Source organism: Rhea pennata, chromosome 5 (genome assembly GCF_028389875.1).
Source record: "Rhea pennata isolate bPtePen1 chromosome 5, bPtePen1.pri, whole genome shotgun sequence".
In the NCBI taxonomy this organism is placed as follows: Eukaryota; Metazoa; Chordata; class Aves; order Rheiformes; family Rheidae; genus Rhea; species Rhea pennata.
Window position 1 is genome coordinate 31,642,552 of NC_084667.1, and position 10,806 is coordinate 31,653,357.

Here is a 10,806-nt window from a genome sequence, read left to right on the forward strand (position 1 = left end):
TGCCACTGCAAAGAGCTTAAAATAATTTGCTCTTAGAAAGACAGCAAGGTTATTATTTCTAAAACCACCACGGTTCAGAACAGCAAGAATTGGACAACTTGTGTTCATAACATCAGGAATTTGGTTTCACAGCAGAAAGTTGTTACAGCTATGACACAGAGGCAGACTGACCCTGGATAGTCTCCAAGAGTCACTGAGCCAATTCTGCTTTGCTGGCCTATGGACAAAAAAGTTATCATCTGTTTTCAGCAACCGTTTCAAGATTTAATAATAAAAACAAGAAATTAATTGAAATAAGCACTCATAGACTTCAGTACTCAGCTAGCATGGAGTTGTAGAGCTTGCAGAAAGGAACTACAAAGAAATATTCTTTTAACTACATTCAAATCTTCAAAAATAATTATGATTCTCTTGGGAAATATAAGCCATTTAATTGTTACACTTAGAAATTGTAACTGTATTCAACCATATATCAGCCAATCCTAATGTGTATGATACTGTCATCTTCTGTATGTCCTACAAATCTGTAGAAATAATCAGGGTGTCCTAAACAGGCTGATACAAAGACTATTTATAAAACAGTCGTATATAACACAGTTTGGTGGATATTTTAACACCTTTGAGAAGTCAGGACACAACAAGGAGCTTCTTGAACCTAAATTGTTTATAATAAGCATTCAACCAGAATGTCCACTGCCTCCCAGGCAGTCCACTGTAAAAAAGAAACTCAGATTCCACCCAGGTACAAGTGCCTAATTCTGCAAGCAGGTATGGGCATACAAGCAGATGACCCCCTTTACTTTCTGTTTGTGCTTGCTTAAAAAACAACAAAAGAAAACAAATGTTCTTATTATGATTCACACAGATCCCTATGTGAAGGTTTCTTTAATGTGTGAAGGAAGGCGACTAAAGAAAAGGAAAACATCCACCAAGAGGAATACCCTTAATCCTGTTTACAATGAAGCCATAGTCTTTGATGTCCCTCCAGAAAATATTGACCAAATTAACTTGTCGATAGCTGTTATGGATTATGACCGGTGAGATACCTGTAGCTGTAAAATAACAATATCTATTGGCTTAAATCGGCACCAGGAACAAAGTTATTATTTTCCCCACTATGTAGGAAACAAAATATTTTGTCATGATGATTTTGGTAGAAGACTAAAATTTCTTGAATTTTCAGGCAGAACTTCCTTCTCAATTTTAAAATACAGATTTGCACCTATAACTGACATAACTAATGTGCAGATATATAATGCATATAATCAGATTTTCCACACATATAACCATAACTGTCCACACACTGATTTCCTATTTGTGTACAAGTGTTCTAACTCCTTCGAGACACACTTGCATTTCTAAAACTGTGCCTTAGAATTTACTCATACTTGCAACTAATTACAGAACATTAATGAAGAACTTTGTACATTCTTCAACACAAAAATAAGATACACAACTGCATGCAGACACACAGTGTATGGTATGATGGGGAAAATATTAAATTATCTTGATTAGCTGGAAAATGCGAAGAGCAAATGTATATATTTTATAGTTCATTATAAAATTATTAAATTATAATTTATATATATAAATATTTTATAGGTAAATACTATATTTATATATAATTTATATGAAATTATTATATATACAATTATCATTTTTATAATTTTATAAAATCATATAAAATTATAAAGAGCCTTGATTAATGTCTTTAATAAAATATGTAAGGGCTACGGTTCTAAAAGTAAATTGTAAGAAAAAAATATTATGGAACATTTTCCACAGTGTAGGTCACAATGAGGTCATTGGAGTGTGTCAAGTAGGCAACGATGCAGAAAGTCTAGGTCGCGACCACTGGAATGAAATGCTTTCGTACCCTCGGAAACCCATTGCTCACTGGCATCCTCTTGCAGAGGTAAGACTTATTTCTTGCTTCCTCTTTACTAAAATTGAGAAGATTCTTCCATATGGCATTAAAAGCTGGATAAAATCTTATGAACAAAAACCAGATCCACACATACACACTAAATCCTAGAAAAGGGCTTGGAAACACCAGTATTAAAAGTCAAACATAACATGAAAGTAAAGTCTGCTCCTTTCAATTTTAGGGGGACAGAAAATGTGTCTTTCTCTCTTTAACATACACATGAAAACTCAAACATTATACACTGGATAAAGGATTTGTTTTTGTTTTATAAATAGGATCTTGGGTAACTTTCACGGATAATTGATATAAATTAATGGGCCTTGTTTAAGGAATGACCAAATAAAGACCTATTGCTTTTATATAAAGCAAACTAATTGGACTTCTACTAACACTATATCTATGCCACTGGCACATCTCAAGGAATGTCTAACTGCACTGGAAAAAAACATGTTTAAGTGTCTCTGGAGATCTGAGGCGTTAATAAGAAGCCACACAATCAGAAAAGCTTTTCAAGCATCCTATGTCCTATGTTTTTTGTTTTGTTTTGTTTTGTTTTTTGTCTTTAGGGCCCTGTTCAGCAGAAATGTTATGCAGGTCTTCTGCGCTTGGATGGCTGCCGAAGAGGCTTCCTCACCCTTATAACCTATTCAGCAGAAATCTGGCATTCCTGTTGAACTCTTTCTTAACCATATCCTCAGGGGCTATTCCACAGAGTCCAGTGGGGTAAAGACATCCTTTTAATCCCTCTGTTTAAACCTTGCTCCCTTCCCAATACAGAGGACGCTAACTCTGATGCATGAGACACAAAAATTCATCAGAGATCTAACTAAATTGCTGCCTAAGAGTTACCGTGATTTACTATCACTGGCTAACGTCAGATAGTAACCCCACTCAGAAGAAACTACTATATTTATGAACAGCCCCAATGTCACCCCTCTGCTGAAATATAGAGAAGACTGTCATACCAAGCCAGGAATAATGCCATAAACATTTAAGATACAGAAGCTAGTAGTGGGCAGCCTCTATGAGTATACTGTATGCATCAGAGTGTAGTCATGTTACTAGAATGCAATTGAGGACTTTATTTACTTTGTTGTAAACACTAGCAGTGGTTCAAAAAACGACAAGAAATGGGAAGATGCTGCAAAATGGCAAAAATACCACAGCAGTGCTGTGTCTCCATACACAATTACATTTACTGGCACCTGGCAGCCACAGCAGTACAGTCTTCAGCACAGAGACCTTCAAGTGCTCACAAACTCTATTGCAGCTGGAGGGCACCGTGCCTCTTCAGAACATGGGTGGTGCCAACACAGACACAGACACACACACACACACACACACACACACACACACACACACACACTGCCAAGGAAGAGGGTAGAAGATTATAACAGAAAGGACAGTTCCAGCAGAGTGGGGGGGCTCTGTCCATATGCTCATGTCCTCAATGAGAAGCTAGCTGCTGGCTGAGGTGCCACATTTGAAACGAGCATTTGGCAGCTGGGCTTAGAAAACGCGTCACATAGCTGTCAGCTGCAGCCAAGCAGTGATAGCAGTGGCTTGACAAAGCTCGTGAAGAGTACTGCAATGGTTACTATTTCCCAGAATATGAGAAGTGTCTCTTAGAAGTTGGCTACATCCTTATATCCAACCTGTTTCACTCCTCTAATATATTTTATTACAGCCAGAGCCCACAATTAAGTTTTGACAGCTCTTCCCTTTCTACAGGCATCCTGTTCTTTTCATACATGCCTGGCTAACTTCTTTAGATGTCATTACTGTGAATCACTTTGCATGAAACGGAGCTAAACAGACATATTTTTTTCCTTCCCAGGAATCAAGTGGGGGAGGGTGTCCAGCGCATCCAAGCTGTGCAGAGAAATATATACACAGCATATCATTTTGGTTCCTGAATCAGGATTAGACTCAGCGAGAGCTTCTGGAACCTCTGTGGCCACAGTCATAGGACGCTGAATATTTGCTGAATAGGACCCTCAGTATTCTACTGTGTGAAGAGCTATTGGTTTCAAATAGTGCGATGTTATTCACTTGTAGCATTAATTCATCAGCTGACTGTACTGCTACCTATAGATCTTTGTGTGGTCATAAGCATTGCCCAGATTCAAGTCATAAGTTCTGTTCATTAAACTAACCAAGATTTTACAAGCAATACAATAGCAATGAAAACCAACAAGTAGCTGAAACAGTAAAAAATTTGGCTCTCATCTTTGCAAAAAAGATTCAGTATTGTAACAGACAGCTTGGTAAATGGATTTTTTCAAGAATGATTGTCATCGGACATTTGTTTTTGATGATGGGTTGTGTCCTCAGTCTCAGCTGGTGCCTCCTTTCATCTTACATGAAAACATGGTTCCATGTAGAAATCCTTCAAAACTGGAAAAGTGAAAAGCTATATTCTGTGGGTGAGAACAAGATACATATGGCATTTGTAATGACAGTATGTTTTTTTAGAAAGACGATAACCATCTGTATAACATAGACGTTGTTAGTCCTCAATCAAAATGTAGATAATTTTCCAGTGACATTTCTTAGTTGTATCCAGGAGACTGCAAAAAGTTGAAAACATATCACAGGTAGCTATGCTCCATCATGCACGTAAGTGTGCACAGGCACAAACTGTCATTTTAAAATGCTGTTCCAAATACATGATGCCTGTGAGGATCTTATTTATTATTTATAGTAGAACTAATACGGCCATCTTACATGACAATATATTGTAACTGTTGGCAAACTCTGACCGTGAAACAAATATATCAAAGCACTAAACTCTTTCACATGAAAAAATCTATGTCCTGGAACAAGAGCTGCTAGAATAATTTTTGATTGTTATTTAGCCACGCGTGGAGTTAACTTGCCTTCAAACTTCTGCAGGGAGAATTTGATTCAAGTTTTTTACATTGTGATCTTTAATAGCTAAATGCACATGCAAAGTATGTGTAGTTCATACAAGTTATTTTGCCTGAAATAAATTTACAGGTATGGAACCCTTGTCTTTATAACACACACACGCACGTGCATGCGCACACACACGCGCACACACACACACACACACACACACACACACCCTTCCTTCATGTTGTTATGAATGCTCACCAAGCATTTTGGATTTACAATTGAGCTGACACAAACATGCAAACACAGACTGGAGAAAACACTTGAAAATTTGATCCAAAATCTGAGAAAAAAATAGTTTTAATCAGTTGAGGATCTCCCAGAAAATCAGAGCTGCTAATGGGTGAAGCACAGCTTGACTTTTAGAGAGTGTTGGATCTGTTGTAAATGTGTACTGGAGCTATAAAGAATAGGTCCTGTAAATCCAATGTTTTCCCAAAACCTCAAGCTATGCAGCCATAGCATATAGCACATATTGTGAAGAATCCAGGATTTCCAGACTCAGCAGCTGTCTGGAACAGTCTGAAATTACCATGCATAATAATGCTTCGAAGCCTGCCCAAGCAAAATTTCCAGAAAGAAAATTGGGCATGTCCAGAAAATAAACAAAAATACAGATATAAACTGTATAAATAAAAAATATTTATACAGTAATATTTATATACAAATATAAAACTATTTCTCTAGATTTTCAACTGAAGCTGATAGATTGCTTTGTATCAGCAGGCCAATAGTACAGTACAGTGCTCATATCTGTTCATGCATGAACCTCACTTCAGGCAAATCGAGCACTCTACTCGGACACAATTCTCGGGAGTCGACGTGTGGAGGTATGCATAAGCAAAGAGCGTAAATTTTCTCTTTTGGAGTAGAATTCTTTGATTCCCTGGACAAATCACGATACACTCATCCCTGCTTGGAATGCAAAGCAGGCAGCTGCATGCTTTCCCACTGAAAATGCTATTTCTAGGGCAATGTTAGGAGTATAGCTTCTGTAAAAAAGGAAAACCCCTATGCAGCAGGCTCATTTCCTCTCCATAGATGAACACAGAAGCCTTTCTAAGATTTGTCCCTAACAACTCAAAGGGGCATGAACAAAAAAAGTAATATCATTATAAATGCTAGTGTTTTTGATTTTATTACCATCTTCAATTTATTTAATGCTCAAGGCGCTGGCAGCATGAGAATGATTCTGAATCCACTTCTATTAAAAAGAAGAAATCTGTGTTCAAGGAGCGTTTAAGGTGGAAGCCAGTGTACCTCAAAGGCTTATGGACTAGGAAGAAACCTTAATTTTTACTAAATTCTCAAACTACTTGCTTTCTAGTTCACAATTTGCAAACCATTACTCAGGCTGTGGCACTACAATATGCTTTTTAAAATATTTGCCTTATAATAGCAGCACATGTGGGATGATAGTTATTTTCTATATTGGCATATTTCATTCTTCATCTTTATGATCCACTTAACCAGTGCTATATTTGCTAACAAATGTACATGTTGGGGTTCTGGTGAGCCAATACATTGCTACTGTCTTTGCATTTTAGTGCAATAATGCAGCAGCACATTGGAAGAAACAGAGGATCTATTGCTACAAAAGCAACTGGAGACAGAGAAATAATCATGACCCCAACCATGTCCACTCTCTCTTTTCTGAACTACGTTTCCCAGACATGATTTAGTAGTAGAGCTCATAAAAATAATTCCAAATCCCCTGCCCTTACTTGTTTTCTTATTTCCTGTGAATGTACAGTTATACTGCATGACTACTACAGCAATTCTGAAATAGAAAAGGAAATCCCTTAGAAATGCATCTAGCAAAATTTTAATCCTGTTTCTCTCACTAAATATGTGCTGTTAAACTCTTACTTGTAGTTTTCCAGAACAAACCACCACTTCAGATGTTCTTTTATGAAAAAGCAATGAGTGTTAATGAGAACGTCTTCCAAGGTACTGACTGACTCAGGCAGATTATAATGGGCAGTTCTGTGAAATTCTTATGCTAAAATACTCACAGCACCACCCTTCTGCAACTGAGTATGGAAATATTTCTTCATCCATTTTCACTGAAAACACAAAATGTTTCTGTTTTGTTTTGTTTCATTTTTCCCTGCACGTAATCCTAGCAGTGGATCATGCACCTCAGTCTGGGCAGAACAGAAACCAGGCATATATTAAAAAAGACTCACAGCTCAGACTGATCCTACCAGTCAGTGCGCAGTTCAGCATTCTACCCCAGCTGATTCATAAAACAGAAAAAGCAGTAATTACAAAAAAAGGTATTAAACAGTGGTCCAATTTAACTACCACTAACAGAACTGAATAGCATACAGCTAAACTGAGCCAGAGCTGATTCAGTCCTGGATGAAACAAGAGAAAAGGACAAAATAAAAAGTACAAGACTATTTTAGTCCACTCTTCTGGGCTTGAGGGGAGAGCTAATAAAGGGCAGTTATTCTTCAGCAAATTCAGAAACCCTTTTTTACACCAAGCATTACATGTAGTTATATCAACACTGAAGACCTAAAGCAAGAGGTACAAGAGACACATTTACCCTTTTATCACTTGGCAACATTAGAGCACTGAGGGGACCTATTTGCCATAAAAACAAAATAGCTGCAAACTCTCTTTTGGCTTAAAAGTAGCAAACAATAAAGGGGAAAGGATTGGAAACTGTCTGGAAAGTCTGTCTGACCCAGTTAGAAATCTATCTGAAATTATATTACTGTTAATGCTTTATATATTCATTTGAACAGAAAGAAATGAAAAACATACAATAGGTGACCAAGTCTGAAAATGCCATCAATTAAAGGTTTCTTCTGTTTAGAATAACGTATTGTCAAATGATTACAGCCCATTATCAAGCAAGAAAAACAATAACAAAAATGATAACTTTTTTTTTTTTTTAATCTAGGAGGCAAAAAGTATATAGGAAAAATTAGGAAAAATAATCTACAATACTGTGGGATTTAATAAAAGCACTCTGCAATGGGGAAAACGGCAGCAAAACAGAATTTGTAAAAAGTATTTTTTTAAAATGCTAACTTCACCTTGATTCTTGCTGTAATTAGTGAAAGGCCTTGCTTACACCTATAATTCTGCTCTGAAGTGACAGCCTAAGAACATAGGAACCAAGCTGTGCAAGGTGTGAACAATCTCGTAATGGCACTGCACATTCCAGGCTGAGTAGTTTCAAGAGCTTCATTAAAAGTTAATTGCCAAAATTGTGGGTTGGGCAAAGAACTACAGCTGCAAGTACTCTAGGGTCCTGCAGCTCTCTGAAAGGACCTCCATCTCCTTCAAGGTCCATGAAATGCACTAATCCAGGTGGCAGTGATGAGACACTACTCAGGAAAGGTATCATCAGGATATACCTCAACTAATGACTGAACACAACACACCTGGCACGGAGGGGAAGATGACAAGAGAACTTGTAAGCATCTGGGTTGTTTGTTTGTTTGTTTTGTCTGGCTTTTTTAGTTCTTCCTTCCATTGCTGAAATGTAGCCTTGTAAATCTGCAATGTTTTATTTAGTTGCATGCAGGCCAGCTGTCATTTTTAATATCCATTGCAAAGTTGCGTGAACAAAGCTGTGTTGTTTTGGTATACTTTTTTTATATCACATGAACATTGTACTATGCTTTATTCTTTCTTGTTCAATAAATAGTCCTCATATCTCTCTGTTTCATGTCTGATTTTGGAGTAGGGCCACATCTGTATCAAGGCTCTCTCAATTATCTGGGCATTTGGTTTGTTTAGTAGAAATATGCATGATTCCTTTTGCAGTGATGGTTTGAGGGATAAAAGAGTTTCTTAATTTTATAATATGTATTACAATCTTCTAAACACAAGTAAAAAATGTACTGTGATTTATTTATATAGATCTAGTCTGAACAAGTAATTTTGTTCTTAATAAAAACTCTGTAAGAAAATGTGCCATTGTAGTTTTTACTATTTTGAATTTAATATATAAAAGTTTAAGTCACTATTCAAAGAAGTCCCACAAAACATTTTGGAAGTGTTTTAACTCAACTCTTCTCCATAGATGTTGTTCTGATTAAATAAATGTGACCAGAGAGACATGTTTAACGTGGCTATTCCTTTACAGCACTTAAACCCCAAGATCTGAGTTTTTGAATAGAGAGACTCCCCCCTTGTTTCATTCTATGTCCATAATCATAGAGAAAGATTTTTAGAGATATCAAACATGAATTGCATATATTTAATATTAAGAACAGCATAAAGAGGCTTCAGAAGTGCTTCCCCTGAGTGACAGTGTGGTAAATTGATAGAATTAGTGTTTAGATGGCAGATTAATAAAATTAGCATTCCTCCTGTGAACACCTAACATGTACCTCAGGGAAATTCCTAGGAGTCCACTGGCAGAGGCCAGAAACAAATGGAAAAGCATGTAGAGAAGTGCGACGACAAAACTGCACCCAAACCGCACCTAAAAGGCTATGCTCTTCTCTTGTTTCACAGCTACTGAAACTGGATATCCATCAGCAAAGGTCCTACACATGCATGACATCTAATTAAGGAAGAGTTTTATTCTGGCTCTTTAAGGATAACTTCAGCGTTTTCTCATTTGGAAGATCCAGCTTGCTTGTATCTACTGTATTAAGAAAGGATCGCAGATATACAATAATTTCACGCAACTAAAGAAGACGCCAACACAGTTCTGTTCTCTTCTTGGGACTATTTGAGATCACAGAAGAAATGAAAACAGCCTTGTAGCTTTGAATTTGGTATTATCTTCAAACATGGTGACACCTATAGACTGTAAATAGACTGTTTTTCTGCTTTCTATGCAGACACAAAAAAGGAAAGTATGTGCTCCAGACAGCTGACCTGGTAAAATATAACAAGAGAGATGGAACTCTATTAACCAGGGCAGCTGAGTATCCGAGTGCAACAGCCTTTGCCTGTAAGACTGTTAAGGAACTGAAAGTAACAAGCAGGTGGCTGATAATCAACATGGCAAAGGTCTAGTCAACAACACATAAGACGTCCTACATACTACTGAACCTGAGAAGCCAAGTGATCCTGCGTGGTTAATATCCAATGAAATAAAAATTCAGTGAGATACCTCGTTGCCAGCAAGCTTTTCTGGCAGCTGACTACAAGTTTCCACAGAGGGAAGACCCTCTTCCTATCGACCAATTCTAAAAAGAACCTGAAGCGATAGAAGAGCATGGACAGTGCAGAACAATGTTCCTGAATAACCTAAGACACAAACCATTACAGTAAGAAATCAGTAACTCAGAAAGTAGCTTTCTCTAAGTCAGCCAGTTCCAAAAAGTTACTTTACACTTTGATTCACACTGTATCAACAGCTTCTAGATGGGATCAGCGGAAAAAAAGCCATACATTAATTCTGTCCAGCTTACATCCTTACAAGTTAAACTAATAGAAATGCCAATTGGTAGAGTCTTTTTAATAAATCATGGAGTCACAAAAGCTCTGCATCCAAAGCCATGATAAGGTCAGTGAACTTTGCAACTTCTCCAGCAAAGTGAGTTATACATTGTTATATATACTTACCACAGAGTAATTACATTCACATCTGACAATGTTGTGAGTAAGCTAGAAATGGCTGTGGTACGCCCTAGCAGCAGTTTCTGATATAAGCAACATGCAAATTATTCTAAGACTCTTGGTGGAAATTCCAAACAAAAACAACAAAAAAAGCTACTCTCTGCCGTGAAACAAAATTATAGATTGATTAGGGCTATATCCTGCCCTCACAATCCTACTTCTGCAAATAGGAAGTTCCAGCACTCAGAACTGAGAGCTAAAGTTGTTCCTTACTAGTGACAAAGCTTATTTCAGTTAACACATCTTACCACCACCCTGATCAGTGCTTGCCATTTTAACAGCATCCAATAATTTGCTGGCTATACTTAAGCACTTCTTATTTCCAAGCTAGTTTACTACATGCTTCAATCTGGTGTACCACACCA

The 10,806-nt window shown here is 37.2% G+C and overlaps 1 protein-coding gene across 4 annotated transcripts in view; it reads left to right on the forward strand.

Annotated features, from left to right (window-relative positions):
• SYT9 (synaptotagmin 9) overlaps positions 1-8,518 on the forward strand; it is a 63,291-nt gene extending 54,773 nt beyond the window's left edge. For 2 of the 4 annotated variants that reach the window (XM_062576556.1, XM_062576558.1), the window contains exons 5-7: positions 866-1,037; positions 1,786-1,915; positions 2,494-2,698. In XM_062576556.1, coding sequence (XP_062432540.1) covers positions 866-1,037; positions 1,786-1,915; positions 2,494-2,601 — 410 coding nt within the window. In that variant the 3' untranslated portion in view covers positions 2,602-2,698. Of the gene's footprint in view, positions 1-865; positions 1,038-1,785; positions 1,916-2,493; positions 2,699-3,764 lie in introns of those variants that run through there. The other 2 variants (XM_062576557.1, XM_062576559.1) reach the window with 2 other exon arrangements.
• The last annotated feature ends 2,288 nt before the right edge of the window (positions 8,519-10,806 follow it).